The 22070-nt window shown below is 35.6% G+C and overlaps 1 protein-coding gene across 1 annotated transcript in view; it reads left to right on the top strand.

Annotated features, from left to right (window-relative positions):
- The window catches only part of GPC5 (glypican 5), a 702481-nt gene that overhangs the window by 150208 nt on the left and 530203 nt on the right, over positions 1 to 22070 (top strand). Inside the window, exons 4-5 of the mRNA XM_062575916.1 lie at positions 1947 to 2080; positions 6120 to 6245. Of these exons, the coding sequence (XP_062431900.1) occupies positions 1947 to 2080; positions 6120 to 6245 (260 nt within the window). The remainder of the gene's footprint in view (positions 1 to 1946; positions 2081 to 6119; positions 6246 to 22070) is intronic.

The following is a 22070-nucleotide window of genomic DNA, read 5'->3' as shown; positions in this document are numbered from 1 at the left end:
TCTCGTGGTCTCCCACCCTGCAGTCAGTCTCTGCGAGTGCTTGGACAAGGCACATAAGTCTATACAATTTACACAACTATCCCCTGTCTGTCACAAGACAAAGATCCTCCTTCCCAAACATCTGGATCTGACTCACTGTCTATTAAACCCTTATTTTCAATCTTGAGAAGACAAAGACTAACCCCCTAAGGCAAGCCCATACTGAGGTAACCTAAAACATCAGTTGCTTCCTTGTCATATAACTCTGATCACATGTGTAATATGTGCCATGTCAGGGAACAATAGGAGCAAAGTGAGACAAGTAAAAAGAAAAGCAATTTTCTTCCTGTGGAAGATCAGAGTGGTACAGAATGGCTGAAAGGCTAGATCGTTACTTAGGTGAAATGGTGAAATGTGGCACTTAACTGGCATGTTTGCACAAGGATAGGTGAAACCTGGAGAGTGTGTGGAGAATTCCGAGATTCAAAATATAATTTGGACACCTGTACTTAGACATGTGAATCTCAAATTCGTGTGACTCTTCAGTTCATACAATGAACATTTCTTCTGTAGGAACTAAAAATGTGAATCCATTCTTCCTTTGTCTGGCCTAAGTGAGCACACTCTACAAGTCTTTGGTTATCACTGCTTGCACCACCACGCAACCATGCATTCAAAACAAAACAAAACAAAACAAAACAAAACAAAACAAAACACACACGCATGAAGATTGGATATATTCCTTTTATTTTAAATTTAAACTATATTTCTGAGCCAATACTATTGCATTTTCAGGTATTCTATGTAAGACTTTAATGTAAGTGATGATAAGCTGAAACAGATTTATTTTCTTTGCTCTTACATGTGAGGACATAAGCAAGAGGAAAAAAAAGAACCTTGCTGCGTAACACACACACACCCTTTCCTCTTTTTTGTGGGAGCATTCTGAATATACTTTTGCTTCAGAAATTGGATCCCTGTCTTAGAGCCAAAAGTGCTCTCCTTTCTCCCTCTTCCTCTTAAGAAGGTTGACTACATATTGGAACCAAGTTTTAACAATTCATATACAATATTAGTTTTCCAGTAGTGCATGTGTACTAGCTTATACAAGATATATGCTGTTCACTGCTTAATATCTGGTCAGATTTGATCCTTACCATGAAGTATATCTTATTTAATAAAAATGTGTGGCTCTAATTATTTTTCTTCAGTGACTAGGAAGAATAAGGAGCTGTGATCATGAATTGATATCCTCTATAGTATAAAATGTGGTACTGAGCATTTTGTAAAGAGGAAAATGGGAGTTGATATAAATTTGTATCTATTGATACTGAGATCAGAAAGCCAGACATATAAAATCCCTTGATATTTTCAACATCTATGGTCTGAACCATTAAACTTTCATCTTGGATCATTAAATTTACATCTTGCAAAGTTGTAATGCAAGTTTCTATCATGCTAAGTGTTCACTATATGCTCTGGGTAACTATGCTGAACACGCCATAATAATTCATCAACTGTGAAAGAAATCACAAAGTTCAATGCATATTAAAAATGTGATTGGGGTACATCACAGAAAAATGGAAATACACTGTTGTTCACAACACTTCCTGATCTCTTAGGTTGCTGTTACTATCTACATAATACAGTTTCCTGATAGGAATAAAAATACACACCATCAATAAAATGCATGTGGTGACTTACTTATACACTTTGTATTCCTTTAAAAGCAGGAGATGTTTTTGTTTGATTGTTTCTTTATATAAAGACTAATTATGTGTTTAATGCATTCATTGTGGACATCAATGTTGACAAGTGTCATACTTAATGAAACTTTTTTAGTTCATCTTCATGAGCTGTCCACAGGCTTCCTTTCTTATTAAAGTGCACTTAAACTGAATTGAGAACTAGAGAATTATTTATGTTTATGTATGTTCTTTCTGCCTTATGTCTTATTTTCCTTTTAGGTGAACAAGATATGTGGTCCTCCTGCAAGAAAGCTGACGCAGTCACCAGGTTGCTCCTTTGATCAGAACAAAGATAATCAAAGGTTGAAGATGTTCTCAAGAGACAGCGAAGAAACCCTTGCCAACAGAAGAAAGTAAGGCATTAGTTTTACAACCAGAAAGAAAGAATAAAGTAAGCCATCAATTTTACAACAGAATAGATTATATTCAATGCAATGGCATGCATTAGTGGAGAATAAATAGAGACTGAAAGGAATAAAGCATTTCAACAACAAAATCTATTCTAGTATGTTTCTGAATGAGTTGTTTTATGATTAGATTAAGTTTTCTGAAATAATGGACACAGGAGCAGGGTGATTTAAAAAGAATGGGTAGTGTTGCTAAAATATGAATGTTAGCTATATCTTTGTGTGCTAGTCTTCAGATTATACTTAATCGGCACATCTGTAAGTGTTATTAAATCTGTCAAGAAGTGATTGCCACTGTTATCACAAGACTATTTGTACAAATTGATCAGACATAAAAGAATGAATGATTTTGTTCCTATATACTCACCTTTCTGTTGAAAATGAGACAACTAAGCACTTAGGGCTAAAATCTTGAAATCCTGCTCCAAGCAAATCCTTTTGATTTTTCACTAGTTCTTTTGCCAGTATATGTTTAATTCAGGTGACAGCAAGGACTTTGGGATTTGGTCTATGGTTTTATGATTTATACCCAGTTCAGCATCACAAGGTAAAATTTACCTAAAGATGCAGATGTCTGCATATGAGCTGGGTGTTTAAGCTGTGTTGTAGTCAGTGGAGAGGAGGACTCGGTTCATTTGCCCACATAGAAGCAAGCATTTAGGACTGTTTGGGGATACGTTAGTGACCCCAGCTGATCTGCTGCTGCCAGGAAGGATGCATTTGTCCTGCAAGTTGTGTTGTGTGCTTCAGCACTGTGCAGATACCCGGAATGCCTGAGAGCATCTCACAGGGCACCAGATATCTACGTTTTGGGAAATGAATCAAGTCTTTAATGACTATAAGGAGTAACTAGCCTTAAGGAGTCTTAATTGAAACTAAAGACATTTATTATTATTATTTGCTAAAATACAGAAAGTATTTTGTCCTCTTTTTCCTTTCACTTCAGTTTGTAGTGCAGAAGGAAGAAGTGAAACAGTTGCAGGGAATAATTGCTCAGCATTGATTTTGGAGAAGTAAAGAGTACCTATATGCTTAAAGGCCACTAATCTAGCTAGTGCAAGGTCCTTCATGTTCCAAATAGTGGTGAAAGCAAGTGAGATTTAGAGGAACATTGTGGGGAGGGAAAGAGATGCAAAACAGGGGTCTGTTTTAGCCGGCGTAGAAGCTCCTCAGGCAACACATATTAAACAGACACATTTTCCTCTATCCATTTGTCATTTGTCCTCCTCTTGCCAGTGCCCTGCAAATATAGACCATATTCTAAAATCTCACTTAATCCGGGGCTGTAGCCCGATTCCAAATAAGTGGTGCACAGACTGACCTCACCAGCACTCAGAGACACCTCAGGAGACGTGGCAGCGGGTGGCAGCACAAAGCAGTTGTTGTCCCTCCGCCTGAGGTGCTGGGACCACCTTGTGGAGTGTGGCAGGCCCTGCACCAAAGGCATGGCGGGGGCGGAGGAGGAAGAGTCTGAGATCCCCTGGCACAGATTTCACTTTAACAACTTCGCTGTTCACGCCGTCTCCATGTTCGTTACCTCCTGGATCACCTCCTTCCCTTTTAGTCACAGTCGCTTTCTATTCCGCTTGCCATTCCCATGGCAACCGTAACAATTCCTCAGATGGAAGAGTAACTTCAGGAAATGGTTAGAGCCTGCTTTTAAGGAAGCGCTAGTCTCTGAGTGAAACTCCGCTTTATTTACTGCCCGTGGACTGGTGGCAGCAGCTGGATCTTGGCTGATCTCACGAGCTTTAGCAGAAAAGAGGATGCTTCTCCCAAACTGTGTAGGACTTGGTCAATGGCTGTTATCCTTAAAAACGTTGCTTATCTGTGTCCTAAAAGTTCCATAATTTCCTGATATTTTTCAAATGTATCCTCAGTTGAAGTCTTACATTTTGAAGTACGTGTTGGGCTATCTCTGCCTAAACTTTTTCCTAAATTATTTTCAAAATCAGACAGCTTAAACAGCACTGTCCTTGGCTGATGTTCTCTAGTGCCGTGTGGCACAAGAAGAAATGGAAATGTTGCTGTGCTTTTGAAGCTAGAATTTGTGTGATGAATGAAAAGGAATGCTAACCTTCCATAATAGTATACAATCTTAAAAAATTATAATGCTCTTTCTTCCAGAATTGAACATTGTAGGAAGCTTTTAGCAAGTTGAATAAAACTGTAGAAAGTGAACATTTCCAAAAAAGCAGATAAGAAATATCTGTAGCTTCTGCTGACTATAATTGCACATTTGTGCTCAGCTGCCTATAATTATATGCTATCTGGTCTAGAAGATGATGATGTGAAAATTGACATTCAAACCATCTGCCCTTCTAACTACTTTGGTCAGATATCTACAGGGGTTGAAATCAGTTATTACTTCTATATTAACTTCTGCTTTGCCTCAGGATATATTTACTAATAAACTGAATGACTGACCTTTCTGTTATAATACAGTTTGTCACAAGATATTACAGCAGCTGTATTTATTTCCATTTCTGCATTATACTCAGACTGATTGTGCGAAAGAAATTCCTACTATTTACTATAAGAAGAGCCTGTAATCACTAGTTTTCATCCACTATGTAAACCCAGAGGACACCAGGCACAGTTAAAATAAAATCCCACTTGATGAAAAATGGAGGAAAATTGCAAACATACTATGCACAGTGATGCAGTTTGGGGCTGGAGTAATACAGAATTCATGGTTGGAAGAATATAGATGTATCATATTCATGTATTTAAAATATATTCTGCATATGCAATATATGACTCTACTTGAGATTTTCAGAACTACAGTTTTAGACTTAGTAGTGTGTTCATATTACATTTAATAGCATTTGATAGGAGTACTAAATTTAAATCATTGTGCTTTGTGTAAAAGTGTTTACTCTAGAATGTCAAGAAAGAACATGCGGATTTTAAATAACAGACTGTGTATAGACTCATATTTTTTCTGTTCTAATTTCAAGTCAGCATTACTTAATTTAATTTCTTATGCCACCTTAGACTAATGTTAGCTAAACATTGGGAAATGGATAGAATATTTATAGCATCTTTTTTCCAGTTCCAGACACTAGACAAGAAGTTAACATTACATGAAGCTTTCTGGCTTACAGAGCAATGAGTACACCATTTGCTGATGTCTTTCTTCTTTGTGCCTGTGGGTCATAGATAACTCAGTAGACTGTGATGTTTTAGACCAGGATAAATAAATATTTATATTTTTCACAGCGGGAATTAGTCTCTCAGGATTTTCAATACATTAGCAAACACTTTATGAAACATAAATATCACAGTCTAGTTACAAACAAACTAACTGAAAAGGCATTCATTTCTTTTGATTTAAATATAAAAACTATTGTTAGCTCTGGGCACCTTGAGAATTATTTAAAAAATCAACATATAAATAAAAGTATACTCTACTAGCACAGCACACGATAAAATTGATGTCATTTTTCAGATGGTAGCTTAAATATCTATTATTTAAGATCTACACCGTAAACCTTGAATTGTTCCATAACTCTAACAAATACTCTTTGTAGTATTTGTAACACTCTGTAGGGATCTAGTTGATAGCTTTTGAAAAACAGACAACCTATTTGTATACCTAATTATTGTCATATGAAGCCTCTTTTCATAATTGCTATGCTTTATTTGGAAATACTAGTATATTTGTACAAAGGTAGCATTGTAAGCTGTATCAGAACTAAGCAAGAACATTTCAAGTGGAGGAAAATAATTCCTTTTCCAGAGCATGAGTAAATTATTTTGTCTAACTAAGGGTATTATCAGGTTTGTAAAATCCTGAAATATATCTGAGAGAATCATGTTTATCTAAAAGGAAAATTGACAAATTGATGAAGAAAGGCATTGGAACCGATAGTGAGTATTAAAAACAGCACATTCTTCATCTACTTGTAGCAACACATGAAAGCTGTACTGTTTAATGTTATTGATTGACACTGTCAATTATTTCCTGTGTTCCTCTGTGCAGGGAATTTATCAGCCACCTCCGGCTCTACAGAGCTTTTTACGGCGGCCTGGCTGATCAGCTGTGTGCCAACGAGTTAGCAGCTGCCGATGGACTCCCATGCTGGAATGGAGAAGACGTTGTAAGAAGGTACCTTTTTTACTCCCTTTTATATTTTTCTTGTGTTCCTTGTTTTTTCTAAAAATGACTTTACCTATAAGCAATAAAAAAGAAAAAATCTCACTGTATCTCTCTTCCTCAGAGATTCCTCCTTCAAACTTATGAAGCTTAACCTTGCATTGGTTAGGAAAAAAAGCAGATTTGATATTTACAAAATGCAGTTGGAAAAAGAGAATTTGTGTTTTTGTTCGAATTTAGTATTTATAAAAAGCTCCTTTTGATACAAACTGTGTGATAACGAACTCAAGCTTTTTTGCTTAAAACTTTCTCTACCTCTGAAGAGTGAACTAATCTCTTAATATATATAGATTCTCAGGGGAGGACTAAAAGTTAAAACACTAAGATAAACTGCCTTAAAGGTGAAACAAGTGTATTTTATGGAAGCAGTGGCCTGGGAGCCATCATTCAGTAGCAATGGCAAAGAAGTGATTATTACAAACTGCCATGCTCTGTGCATGTGTACCTCTGGAATCAATATCCTTCACAGTTTACAAAACGCTAACATTTCTTGATGTCAGAAAGACTTTCAGAGAGGGGATATCTGTATTTCTTGCATTATTGTTCTCATCACCAAAGCAAGTATTTGAGCAGGGAGTCCTTGTGATGAAAGAGACTGAAATATCAAAAAGGTTCATTTTAATTATTTTTTTAAAAAGATAATACTGTTAATACCAAACTTAAGTAGTACTAGAGAAGGTGGCTGAAGACTCACCTAAAGGTGAGCAGGAGATAGCTGGTACTGTGTAGAAGGTGGGGTGACAACCTACATTCTCAGGTGTCCGTATATATGCCATATAGGAATTAATTCATTGCTTAATGATATTTAAAGACATTTTAATAAATGCCTATTCAGCAAACACCTGCAGGCCTGCTTTTCTCTATCTGCCTGTGTAGTCCAGTGTTTTGGCAGCATTGAGACCCAATGAGGGGTTGACTCACTTTAAACAGGGTCAATGGAAAATTCGATCTTAATTTTCAACAGTCTTCTCAAGATGGTATGTCTTTAGGTATCCATATTTCACATTTCATCTGAACCTTGCCTTCTGGCCTTTGTTTTCCTGCCATTCCTGAGATGAATTAAAAGTTACTCCTGCCATTATTTCATTAAGAATTTGAAATAGGTATCTTATAATTACAGACTTCCTAAAAAATAATTTCTTGCATTGTTACTTTTGACTGCTTACTTTCTCACTATTAACGTTATATCTTCTTGAAGCTACATTATACTATATCATAGTATTGTATTTTAGTTATTATTATATTATAGTACTATGCTATACTATTACAGTACTATACCATTACAGTACTATAGTACTATTACTATTACAATAGCATAGTCCTATACTATAATAATAGTATCCTTTAAGAAGAAATATGATTAGAAGCTTCAGTCCTCACATAGCAATGGAATTCTGGAATACTAAATTCTAGACCACAGTGTTTTTGAAAAATATTTTAATTTGACTAACAATAATTTATTAGTGCAATTTATTTATTTTGGGCTCAACCTAAAGATATAAATGGTGACAAAAGCTCCATATCTTAAATGTAGGATCCCTTTGATCTTAATTTAATGCCTAACCTTCCTTATTAAACTATTTTATTTTTTAATTAAGTTTGTAAGTTTTAGTTTAACTTTCTGAAAAAAAATTAGACAGTGCTATATAGGTAATATAATATCTAGAAGTACAAAGACTGCTGATTAACAACAGAGGAGTAGGATACTTTGAGTTGCTTTAGTTTATCCCCTGCAGTTGAGACCTGTGGTTAATTCCTACATCTTAATACCTCTGTTTGTACAAAAGATATGTCTTGGTGCATATTCTCTTAGTAACTATATGAATGTGCTCACATCTATTCTCTTCCCCCCCCTTCATTTTGCCTCGTTACTCAGTTAAGATGTCCTTTGCTCAGTTTTATTCTTTTATGTTTGCGCTTTTGTAATTTTAAATCACTGAAGGAGAAAAGTTCTTTCCTGCCCTGCACTTGGACTTTACTAATGACTTAAGAATTGTTATGCTAAGGAAAAACACTTTTTGTGTTTGGGAACCTCTGCGTGCCTATCTGAAAGTAAAGCATAGGGGACACAAGAATGTGGGACAGGAACAACACAGCATTGGTTGTGTGGAGACTGGAGATTTGTCTCAGGTTATGAAAAGTCCGACTTAGTCATAGAAATGCATCTACAGAGTCTGAAAATTTAAAAACAAGAAGATTGTACTTGATCAAGCAAAGCTACTGATCTGCTCTGTGGATTGTGCTAGAAAATCATATGGGAAATGGATCAAAGTATTAGTCATCTAGAAAAGAGATCTTTCTAGTTGAAAAACTCTATTAGATCTAGTTTAGATTTAATCTAAATTTGGAACTAGATTAGATCTAGCTTTTGAAATGGAAAAGAGATTTAATGGGAGATGAGTAGCCTCAGAGTTGATTGTGTCTGGAGATATTTTGAAAGGGCGATCAAGATATCAAGACTTGGGAATGTGGACTGGAGGGAGTGATCCTAACTACGGTACAGATAAACAAAATTAAAAGGGACTAGAAACGTGCAGGAAACATGATAAACAGTTCAAAATCATCTTGACAGAACTCAGATTGAACCCCTTTTTGAGCATTTTCAAGAAAAATATTGCAAACTTGAAGAGTATTCCCAGAAGAATAACGAGATCAAACTAGAATCTAGGAAACTCAGTTTACAAAAAACGACTGAAGAAACTGGAATTGCTTAACCCAAAGAAGAATGCCTGGTGGAAGAAAAGGGTAATAGTCTTCCACCGTACAAACAGGCTAAGGGGAAGGAAGGCATCACCTATCTGTGTCCATAATGGCTAAGATTAGTAGTTAGCATTAAGTGAGATTCTGATTAAATGTTAGGGAGAGCTTTCCAGTGGTTAAGACAGTGAAGTGCTGCGATGGATAGTTTTGGGGCATGACATCTTCCTGCTGGAAGATGTTTGAGAACAGGCAAGGTAAATCACTGTCAGAAAGCATGTAACAAAAGCTGATCATACCTGATGACACAGAGGTGAACTGGGTGATCTCGTAAGATCTCCTCCATCCTTCTGATGGATTTTCTAAATCCTATGTTGCTCAGCCTGTATTGTCATGGTCCCAGGATACTGCAGCATTTTAGAAACAAATAATGACCTGAGCAGACATCAGCACTTTTTTTGTGTAAATCCTGCAGAACAACTAAACCTGTGTGCTTTCTTTCTCTCTCTCTCTTCCCCCCCCCCCCCATGACCCCTATCTATAGTAATAAATAAAAATTTTGGTGAATTCATCTGTGTGGTATTCCAGGCCACTCAGAGAGGAAAATCTATATTGTTTAAATTTGTTGAGGATAAATAGATTTTATCCAGTTTGAGATTCTTCACAGTCTCTCCCACTTTTTGCCTTCTGTTTAAAAACAGTATGCCCTAGCTGGCCATGACTGTAATTTTGGGCCTGACACGGGAGGGATTGCTGAAAGCAATACCATAAGCTACGTAATGCTGGGTGCAGGTAAACCAGGACCTGAAGAGATTACTGTTTGCTTTGTCTGTGTTTCAGCTGCAAGCTGCAATACACCCTTGAGAGAAAGATAGATATGTTTTTAAAAAATCTTTTCTGTTCTTCTTTCTCCTTTTCTGCACATTTTTCTTGAAGTAGTTTAAGATTTTAACAGCAGTAATATCATATATCATGTACATCCTATAGTTTTTGCCATCTTTAATACCACCTGAAAGATTATCAAACTTGTATGGAAAAAGGTTAGAAAAAGAGAAAAGAAGATATTTTTGAAATAAAATCTTACTTAAGAGTTTGCATCTTCAGCTGTTTCCTCTCTGACTTAAAAATTTTGTTTTGCCCTTTTTTTTTCCTAACACACTGACACAGTAATGTAGTCCTTGCTTCCAAAACTAGTATTGTTTTGAATCTAATCTGTTGCATGGTGTAGATTCACAGGTCATTTTATCAACACCGAGACACGAATCTCCAAATTATTGTATTAGTGTGAGATAAGATTTGTAGGAGGCAGGACTTGCAAGCACCAGATCACTCTCCCAAGGTCCATGCCACTGCAGAACGAGGGAGAGGATGTCTTAGAGATACCTTCAGCCCTTCCAAATATTTTGCCCAATTGTCAGACTACAGTGACTGAGCATTAAATTCACACTTTAGTTTTAAAGGCATAATTGAATGCCATAATGAAGGGCCTAGACTTTAATGTTATAGGATTTATTAGGCTCATAGGAAAAAAGAGGAATTGCAATTAAAAAGCTATGTACTGTCACATCATTAGGAAAAGAATTGCATGCAGCAGTTCAGAATTTCAGTAGTGTCTTAACATTAAAGCTAAAGTAACAAGAACAGTGCAAATAGAATGAAACGTTCTCATGCATGAAAATAAAGTGGTTTAATTGACATTTATATAGATTTCGTAGTCCAAAGCACATGCCTAGAATGTAAACAGAGATAGGTTAAAAATCCACAGAGGAGAGCAGAATGTTTACTTGAGACCAGCGATTCCTCTGAAATAAAAATAGATGCAAGAAAAAGAAATAGTGAAATTGTATATTGAAGGATTCAAAAGTAATGGGGATTATTAAAGACAGCTAATCAAGTTTGGAAGGAAGAATTTCGTATGAAACACATATTGAAAGTATCCAAATTAAGAGAAATTAAACAGCATGATTGATTTTAATTGCTGAGCAAGCTGTTAGAAAGTGATTATAATAGGCATCTATCATCAAATAAATGTTTTGCTTTAGTACAGCTCTTAGACTAGGAAAGAAATTCTTCTCTTTTGATTTTTAAATATTTTGGACCAAGAGTACAATTCTGAATCAATTCTTAGCCAACAAAAGAAGATAAATGGTAATATAAGGAGATACAATGAATTCCTCCCAGTTTTCTTCTGTTTGAGCTAATCCTCATTTTATAATGAGGCAGAGCTTAAACTGTCGTCAAAGGCACCACTTTCCACCTATGCAATAGATTTGCCTGAGCAGCTTAAAATGTCAGAATAGCCCATGCTGGCTGTTAGTGCTTTGCCCAACATGCTGTTGCCAGCAAGGACCAACAACAGATGCTTGGAGAAGAGCAATCATAAACATGTTTCCTCACAATAATCTGTAATTCGCAAATTAGGAAATGTCTGGACCCAAACTACAGTTAGCAGTCCTCAAAGGGTTTATCTTCCGTAAATGCTCAGTCTTCCCTTGAACCCATAAAATTTTAGCACACATAACATTCTGCAGTGAGCTGATGAGAAGCCTTAAAGCAGGCTTATATTTTGCTAAGAAAATCAAACTTAAATTACTGAAAAGTTTCTACGTATAGGTCAATTTACTTCCAATGTTTTTTAATAAAATGGTGTGCAAACACAGTCTACTTTCACGAATAATTTTCTGTCATCTTTTATTTTTATTTTGAGAAATACTAGACATTATTTTTTGTTAGGTTAATGAATTTTGGAACTATATTTGAGGACATCATCTGAAGTATTAATTCCAGAGAAAGACAAAAATTAGACAGAAGAAAAATACCAGGCTGAAGATAGATTGCATAAAAACCATGTCTGGTATATAAAAGCTGAAATTCTGATTCGTTTGTCAGCTGATTTTAGTCAGTCCAAGTCTAGTGCTAAGGAAAAAAAATAAACACAATTCCATTGTTTATTGTTTTATAAATTTTGCTCTCTATTTTATCATGAAGTATAAAAATGAAAGCATTCCTAGTTTTGTAATTATAACATCAGTTCTCAGTGTACGCTTAAATAAATCACATGACATTTCAGAAAAATATTTAGGCAAATACCTAAAAGCAGCAAAACATATATTACATTTGATTCCTTCAAAACAAATGCTCTTTTTTCCTTTTGATTACATGAGCTTATATATAGTTTTCTATAGTGTTTGTCCTTTTTGTCATGTTTATTCTTTTTCATTTTACACAATCATAGAAAAATAATTTTATTATAGAATTTATTGCTCTTACAACTCTTAAAGACATTCCAAAGGAATTCTGATCTATTTGCCATACTTTATGACATGAAACAATAGAGGCAAAAAAAAAAAAAAAAAAAAAAAAAAAATCTGTCATCTGCTTTTTAAACAGTGAGGTTTCACATTAAAACCAAAGAAAACTCAGGGAAGAGAATTTGCTGCATAGTTCAAAAGCAAGCATAGCATAAAATAAATAACTATGAATCATGACAGATTATAGTAGACAGAAGATATATGCATTCATGCCTGACTGAAGTTCTTATAAAAGAAATATGACCTAATTGGATTCAACTTTGATATACAGGATCCTGTCAAATAATGTGTTTTGCAGTATTTTGCAGTGAGACTCCTTGCACACAGTGAGGTTCTGAAACAGTTCACATTTCTAAAGGAAAAATATTTATTACCTCTAACCACAGAAATTTAATACACAGGCTCTCAGTGAATTATTTAAACAATATTTGGGGTTGTTAAAGTTCTTCTCAGGGGTCCTCTTTCTCTGTGGTGTTATAAGCACTGCAAGCTTATCAGCCCTGACAGGAAACTACTGTGTCCTGGTAATTGCGCAGATGTTCAGCGCTGCAGCTTTTACAAGCATTTACCTCCCTTCGTATTGTCACGTTACATCTGCTGAAGATTTGGCTCTTGACAGAAGTATCGGCCGGATTTTCATTGAGCTTCTTGTAAGGACTGGAGCTATACTAGCGAAATTCAGGTCCTGCTGGGGAGCCGTTTTGTTTCTGCGTCTTCCCAACAAGCTCAGATACTTCCATTACACTCAAGTATATTTTTAGAGATCTGGAAATGGGTTGGGAGTCTTATGTGTAAACAACCGATTTTCCTGTGGCTCTGATTGTGAAAATATGCGGTAAGCTGGTTTTTTTATAAAGGAACTATTTGCTTTTATATAGTCCTATTCTGGTGGATATTCTGTTAATTATTATGTGTATAGTAGAGTAGTTTGATTTTGTTAATGTGGTTTCTGTAATACAGACGATAAATTGTTATTCATATATATTATTAACATACTCAAAGAATGACAGTTCACTCATTTTTCTAGAAATGGGTGTTATTCTTTCCAATTATATCAAATTCTTCTTGCTGCTCTTGTAGTTAAAACAATGATTACTTCATCTTTAATGGAGTAAAACTAATCTTTCATTCACAGGTTGTGAATCTACTGGCATCTACTTCAAAATGCAATATTATCTGTTCCTTTTAATAAAAGTAAGGCTTCTTATCTTTCTTGGCAGCTCAGCTTCTTCTTGCATTCCTTTAGAGTTATATAATGGGAGGTACAAGTTGGCTTATGTTCATTAAAATGATCGCTTTGTTCTAACTGCTCCTATTCTAATGTTACATTCACAAGGTCTGAGTTTTTTAACACTTGTCCACATGAGGGCACTCAGGAAAATTAGGCTGAATTAACAAAGACTGAATTTAGAAATTAGTGGTGCTAGTTCATTTTGACTTAGCTGAATGAATGAATAAACTAAATTGAAGCCACTTTAATTCAGAAAATTTTAATTATGAGAATATGGTACCCCATACAAATTTAACAATATTTTGCTAACCCACTTAATACATTTACATCTTTAGTAGCTTCTAACTGACTTTATCAGCTTAGCCATGTAGACAACTAAATATCTGCTAAGAGTGCTTCAGTGAGAACTATTACTGAAAAAGACTCGGTAAAGGAAACATGAATATATATATGCTTAGACATACCGAACTTCAGGCTTAGTAATTGACCTAATCAAGCACTAGTGTAAATGGTCATGTCCAGATCTGAAAGGTGTTCCTTACACATTCAGCTAGCATCTAATATACCATATAAAATATTATTGTGAAGTGCAAGCAAGGAGCAGAATTAAATTGTTACACTCAGGCAACAGGAGGATGTGTAAATTCTCCCCAAATACAGATCTGGTAGCCATAAGGCAGAGAAAGAAAATAGGAAGCATAAAACACAGTCCATACTGAGAATACATTGTATTTCCATAGTAACAGAGGTGAGCTTCAGATTGCCTCTGTTGCATGGCTTGCAATAGACAGGAGTACCAGCAAGCTCTTCATTCACTTTTTTAGGAATTGTTATGTGTATTTGAGGAAAGCCCATGCCTAGCCTTTTAGGAGAAAGGATTGCATTATATGTAGCATCCTGCTACGTAATAGTATTTGTCAAAGGAGACTGAGACTTGAATCTCTTTCATGTTAGTTTTTAAACACATGCTTTGTCAATATTAACATAATAAGAGCTTAAAGCACTGAAATTTGAGGTATTCTTCATCTCACCTACCTCCATGTTTCTTGTGAAGGAAAGCATGTCTCAGCTTGGCCTCTTTTTCAGTGGAGGAGATAAATGGGCCCTTGTAGGGCTCAGTTCATCCAATCCTAAAGTACTTGGATAGACGTTCCTAGGACAGCTTGTTTCTCTCCTTTGGCTCTACAGGTCATCAATGTAGATGTCTAGAGGTAGTGGTAGAATTTATCTTCTCTCTAGAAACTCTGATGTATTTAAATAACTAAACCAGAATACTTACACTGATATTAAAAAACAAAATACCTCAAACACTAAGTATTAAATCTGAGAGACTGATCCAAAAGCATTATGCCTAAGTGTCTGAGTCATTTCACCAGAAAACTAGAGTATGTTGATTGATATACTAGAAGTAATATCATATAGCAGTGATCATTTTTTTTTACTAGTGGTGGTCTTCTAGTCAAAGTGACATATGAAGATGAATGTGAGATAAATGGTATAAAGGACTGTGCAGGACCAGCTGCCACTCTAGCACTTCCTGAGTGTCTTTGGTAGAAGATAGAATGTATTCTTCAATAAGGTATCAAACTTTGTTTTGCATAGTTTCTTAAAGTTGATTTAAAAAGCTAGATAAAATTGGGAATGAATTTGGAGAGACTTAGGGCTGTTATGGGAAGAATATGAAGTCTTCCTTTAATCTCCCATCTTTTTCTTGAGTTTATTTTCACTGTAAGAGAAGTACTATTACACCTAAAACTCTAGGTTTTAAATCTTGAGGGTTTATAAACTATTGTAAAAAATTGGTGTGTTTGCATTCTTTTTCCAAATGTGATGACAAAATTTAAGGGAAACTTATCTTCCTGTTCACAGGTATGTTTCTACTCATCCTACTTTGACTATGCCTCAATTTCATATCCTGATGTCTTTAAAACCTTCCCTGAATCACACATAAGGATAGCAGTAATAGAGGAAGTAATAAGCTCATCCTATTACTGTCTAATAAAACTGTCTTTTTAATGAAATACTTCTGGAAGCTGCAAAGATAGCATGGCAGATACTTAAGATTATTGCTTTCAGTTCAGCAAAAACATCAAAGTAATATACTATATTCTGCTTAGGGGAGAAGAATATCTATATTACTAGTGCCTACTGAACTCCTTGTACAGCAGCTGTTTAAAATAAATAAACAATACTCAAAACATCCTAACAGAGAAACTTTTTGATATAAGAATATTTTATTTTCAGTTTGAAAATATTCGAAATGTGGTCAGACAACATGCTGCATGATTGAGTGGTAGGGGAGTTGTAGGGGGCAACTAAAGTAAAAAGACTGCATAAACCATTATAGCCATTTTGTGAGAAAAGATCTCCTGCATTCTCAGATAGTCACTTCATTTTCCTCAATTCCTTGAACAGCAGTTCCAAGATCAGGGCAACTGGCTTTCAACTGCATATATGTCTAACACAGAAAAGCTTTGACTGTGGTCCAAACCAATGAAAGCTCATTCTGGAGTACTGCCCTTCAGCCTTTTGACAGTACAGATTGGATTTGCAGAGATCTTGGCAGTAATCATTTCATTTCAAGCCCATATTTTTTTTTTTTTTTTTAATCTAGAGAATTAGTTATTTGAAGGAGATTTTTTTACCAGCCAGTTCAAGAATTGATAGTTATACTTTGCCACTGTTTCTGTTCTGCACTTTTAGATGCTTAGTAAAGAAGTTCATTTGCAAAAATAAAAAAAGTCTGATAGAACAGCAAAAAAAGTTTGTTTACTTAGACACTCATGAAATATTTTTTTAAAAAAATTAATTTCAGCTCATGTTTCAGTAAACACTTGATTCTTTTGGATTTATATACTTATAATGCCATATACAAGTCTACAAGGGAGACTTACTTCATCTGAGGCAAAGATTCAACTGACCTATCTTTAGTTATACAGAATTTAGGCATCTAATCTGGACTATCTGAGTCTGTATAGGTGATGGAGAGTGACACATCCTAGTTAGTGCTGGCAGACTTGCTGTTTCTATCCCATGGTTATGGAGTAAGCCAAGATGAGAAGTGCCATATAAATACCTAGCTTAGATGATCTGAATTTTACTCTCAAGGATGTGCAGGTATGCTGGAAGAAGATTTGCACCCTTGGAGGACAAGTACAAGACAAAGTATACTGACATAAGACAAAAATATGCCACAACTACATTAAAGAGAGTAAAGAAATGTGCCACTTCTGTGCCTCAGGGAGCTGTAGCCACAACACACACTCTGCATCATCCATAGGTAACTGTCGCTAGAAGATAACCAATGAAGAATGAAGAAAAATGAGTTTTGTGAACATTAGCTGAAGCTCACTGAGTTGTATTTCCCTACTTCCTTCTTTCAGATTACTCTAGACTTTGAACTCTGCTGTAGAGAAAGAGCCTACATGGCAGATGCTTCAACACTGCCCTTGGAACAGTTTGGCGGTAGATACAGCACATATCTATGAGTCAAACAGATGCTCGTGACAAGAAAATTTCACTTCTCAGCTGTGTACACAAATTGTAGTGGGGTACACGAAGAGAAGCCATATGTAAAGAGATTCTACAGTTGCTGTTCGGATGAGCAGTTTTCTAATACCTCCATCACCTCCAGAAAGGATGTAACAAATTTTAAACTCTTTAGGCTTTATATTGCTCATTTTCTATTTTGCATGAACAGGAAAGATACCTTGAAAATAGAAGAGTTAGCATTTAACATTGTTGTGCATAAGCAAGATTATCATTTTGTAAGGAGAGAACAAATTCTCTCTTTAGGGACAGAAAAATGATTTCCTAGAAAATCTCATTCTCTGATAAATAGGCAGTGTAATAATGTACCACATTCATTTTTTTCTTATTTATATGTGCATATAAAATAGTCCTGAGCTTATGCTCATGGCCCAAACTTGTGGGCATCTGGGAGTAATGCAACCTCACCTCACATGTCTGCTTGCAACAAAGAGGTACGTGTACCTACTGCAGTCAGGTTGTTTTCGGTCAGGTAGGTGTTAAGCATAGTTAAAAGGATGCCCTGCAGAGGAGCTTTTTCAAAGGTATTTTAGGCCACCTGTGAAGCTAGATCAGAATGAATTCCTGAAGTGTAGAATATGGGAGGTGAGAGACAATTTAGTGCCCTAATTGAATTAATTATTGGGAGATTAGGAAACCCTGGGGATAAATGAAATCCATCAACTGAAACCCACTGAGATAGTGGGGAAGTTAAGCTGAGGACAGACACTGTCAAATCAGTAGATTCCAGCTATGGAAATTTGTGTTAAAAGGCTTGAGGTCAGTTGGTAATTGAAGGGAACAAAGAAGTACTTGGAAAATAATCCAGAATTCCTGAAAGGTATAATATTTTTATTACCCACATTGTTATCCAAATATAATTGCTATTCTATAAAACTTCACATTTAATAAATTTAAAATATCTTTCTCCTATCTTCATGTTTTTTCTTGAGTTTAAATTAATTATAATACTATGATAATGTCAGAAATTTTAGGAAATAGCTAAAATTTCTCCTGCAAAATTTTGTCTCAGAAAAAAATCCAGCACAAGAATAATCAAAATGAAAATAACTCATGGCAAATCCGCATTACAAAGTATTATGTTGTGCAACATTAAAACCGGCATTTCTGTTGTCCTGGGACACTTTTCATCCTCCCAAAATGGCACAGCAAGAGAACATAGGCAATGATATGTGTTGCTGTGACTATGGTCTTCTGTTTAAATGAGGTGTCACTTTCCTGGACCATCTGGAAATCTAACACCAAAAACGATTTCCACCTCATAAACAGGAGAAAGTGAATTGGCAGTAATCATTTAGAGTCACCTACAATAAAAGACCTCTGGCCAGCCAACTAAGAAAAACAAAAGTACTTATTCACACGAGGTATAATTAGATCACAGGATCACTGTCCCAAGTTAGTGTGAAAGCCAAAAGTATACCTAGGTTCAAAGAATGGCTGGACAAATTCTTGAAAGAATTGTCAGAGATGCTCAATCAGGCTATATGAGAATGTGTAATATTGCATGTTTTTCCAAGTCCCTGCTGGCTAATCCTAGAGAGTGGTGAGTATCAACTGGATCGGCACTCACTGAGTGGAGACATTTCTCTGTGAATTAATGTCACTCCTTGTCCGTGATACTGGACGTGGTATTCCTGAACTGTTTTCTTCTCACAGAAAGAAAAAAAGATTTTGGTGGACACCCAAATGAACAGAAAACAGGCACAATCTAATGAGCACTCGTGCTGGCATGTTCACTTCTAGGCCTGTGTACTGTGGATCCTGCAATGTCCTGCTTTTCAACGATCGCTTACAACGAGGCAATGAGAGCCAGAGATCATAGCGGGAATGCTTGAAATCTTACGTGCTTCTCTAGTGTATGAATAGATTAGATTTTCTTCTTAGAACTCTTCAAACTGAATGAAGTTGTATGTAATTTCCTATTATTTCTCTGAAAAAAAAACTGATGTGATTTTTTTTTCTCTCTTATAATACACCTTCCTCTCATTTTTCCTAACTTCTTTTTCAGTTTACCTTATTTTTGCATATCTTGCCCATCCAATGTTTTTCACACTTTTCTTTTTCCAAGTTTCCATTGTTTTCCATGTTCTCTTTTCTCTTGTCTCTTTTCTTTCCCACTTCAGGCCTTTCCTTTTCGCACTTCACTTCTTTATTTTCACTTCATTGGAGTCACATTAATCATAATACAACAATGACAAAGTGGAATTTGTCATTTTATTATGCCTGATTTTTTATTCTGGTAGCTTCAAAATAACTTAAGAAAACAAAGTGTGTCTATTTACAAGTACTCTGGAAAAGAGCCTTCTGGTTCTAGTGAACATTGACAAGGAAAGTGCAGTCTGCATTTTAAACGCAGGATTTTTTTCTTTTTCAGATCTTACATTTTATTAATATAAACTCAAGTGACTTAAAATTATTCCTTCTAAAAAATAGCAGAACTTTTGTCATGATTTATGCAAAAAAAAAACTTGTCTGAAATCAGCATTAGTTTCAAACATTTCTAATGACAATTGTAGTTCACATTTCATGATCCTAAAAAGATTAAAGAAAAATAGTTAAACAAAAAATAGGATTTCTTTAGGGCTAAGTTAATACTTGTTTGAAAAACATCTAATCTAATTAGACAATAATTATTCACTTTTGTTCCAAATTTCTTTTCCTCATGATCATAGTATTGCCAATTACAACACCAATAGAAGCAAAAACTTTAGGTAAACATTAACAGTGGAGGATTTGGGTTTTTTGGTGGTTCTCTGGAGAAGCTGTTCCTTCTGTTGCTGCATCCTAGGTTGCCACCCAGTGGAGAAGACTATAAATTCTAGCTGTTGCATACTCAAAAAGAGAAGCCTGTTACCACCAGGCAGCACTTTATTTTACAAGGGAAAGCCTGTGGATAGCCTTTTTGTAAACACAGTGCTTGGTTTTATTGTTTTTATTAGCTTTAATTCAGATGAAAACGATCAACTAGCAGTAGTACAAAATCTTAAAGTATAAGCCTCTGGGGTTTGCCTGTATTCTCTAGAAGGTTATTGTTTTTGACCAGTGTTATGTGGCATAGAAAAGTCTAATGCAACAATGTAACTCCATTTTATTTTAATATAAAAACTGATTAATGTGGCAGCAAACTAGAGCTGTGATTTGCAACAGTATTTTGAGTTCTACAAAAAGATTATGTTAATATCGACTCCTGATTAGTTATGCCATGTGCTGTTAAAATCACTTTAGCAAAAATGATGAGTAGCCTTAGCTTTATTTAAAGAAGCAGTTCACAGCTTTGAGAAAAAAATAGTTTCTGATTTATTTCACTGAATTATCTATTAGCTATAGAAAGCTAATGTTGGCAACCACCAGTATTTTAGTGTATCACTGAGTATTTAAAGGAAGGAGGCCAATAACACGTACAGATACTTTGCAGAAGGACGAAGTAGAGTATGGAGAAAAGCAAGAATAATGAGCATTGTAAGGAACATAGGAAATAGAAGACAGTGACCAATAGCTTCTATATTAGAAGTAATTCTTGAGTAGCCAGCACTCAGCATAGCTCCACGAGTCTAAGGGTGTCAGTCCAGAGAAGAACAAACACAAGTGGAGTAAGGTGATAGCCAAACCCTCTTTCTTCTAGAAGGCTCTAGCAGGTCATTTTCTTTACCAAAGCCAAGTTCCACGGCATGATCTCAAAGACTTCTTTCTTTAGAACGATTAAAAGCAACCAAACTCTCTTCAAGTTTTTCCTCACAGATTTGCAGCTGAAATGCAGCCTCCATTTCTAACATGTCACCAGATGACTGGCATTTCTATTTTTCCTATTCTTCCTCCAAATTATTCCTCTTTGTGAGAAGGGAGAAGGAGAGGAGGGCGAGGCTGGTTCAGACTGCAGTGGCTCATGTTGGGCTTCCAAATCGTCTTACGAGACTTTATTTCTTTAAAGCCTTTGGTATACCTTTGAATCTTACTGATGGAACTTAGGTGCAGTACATAAAGTAGAAAATTTGGAGGAAATAAGCTCTGTGCTTCAGTATTGTTCTCATTGCTCACAGTATGTCCCAAAAATGCATACTGCTATTTAGCCTTTTAAAAATAAAAACAGACGTGAGCTGAAGCAGTTCTGGATTCTAAGGGGGAAAAAAAAGTCTTTTTTCACCTTGTGTGTAGAGCTTTTGTCATTATTCAGGACTTAGAATCATAGAAAAGTCTAGGTTAGGAATGGACATCTGGAGCCAATCTTCACCTGAAGACAGGTGAAGCTGAGTCTTGAATATTTCCAGTGAGGGAGTCTCCACCACTTCTCTGAGCAAATTCCAGTGCTTAATTGTTCTCACGGTGAAGAATTTCTTCTTATCACCAGACTGTATTTTCTCTAAGCAACTTGTGTCCATTGCCTCTTGTCCTGTCTTTGTGCCTCCTACTGAAGAGAGTATCCCCACCTTCTCTGTAACTACTTTTAGGTACAGAAGACTGTGATGAGACCCTTCTGCTCCCTAGCCTTTCTTCTTCAGCTAGGCTGCACAAACCCAGTTCCCCAACTCTCTAATCAACTTGGTGACATCTTAATACGATTACCTTGTTTTTCAGGCCTGTAAATGTCTGGATGGTGCCATGGCTTTTGCAATTAGACTTTTTTCCCTTAGATGTGCTGTTTTGAGAGTAATTTGAGAAAGCTTACAAAAGTACATTCTGAAACCTTTAAAATGACCTCAGTTACAGTTTGGCCATAGATCCAAATATTCTTGTAAGACTTCTTATTAATCTATTTTATAAATTGTCAGAAGTATTTATCTCATTATTTAGCTTTCAGAATTTTTTTTTTCAAATATGTTCTTGAAAGTTGTACTACAACACAGGATTGCAGGATTGCAGGATTTGGACTTAGTATTTTGTTTTGTTTTTCCTCTCTATGCTTATAATAGCATCTGTGTAAGGTGTGGGGGCAGATATACATATTACAATGTTTGTTATATAAAATGTGTATAGTAAATCATTAGAAGGATG

Source organism: Rhea pennata, chromosome 1 (genome assembly GCF_028389875.1).
Source record: "Rhea pennata isolate bPtePen1 chromosome 1, bPtePen1.pri, whole genome shotgun sequence".
Classification (NCBI taxonomy): Eukaryota; Metazoa; Chordata; class Aves; order Rheiformes; family Rheidae; genus Rhea; species Rhea pennata.
The sequence above is the reverse complement of the archived record's forward strand: the minus strand, read 5'-3'. Positions and strand labels throughout refer to the sequence as shown.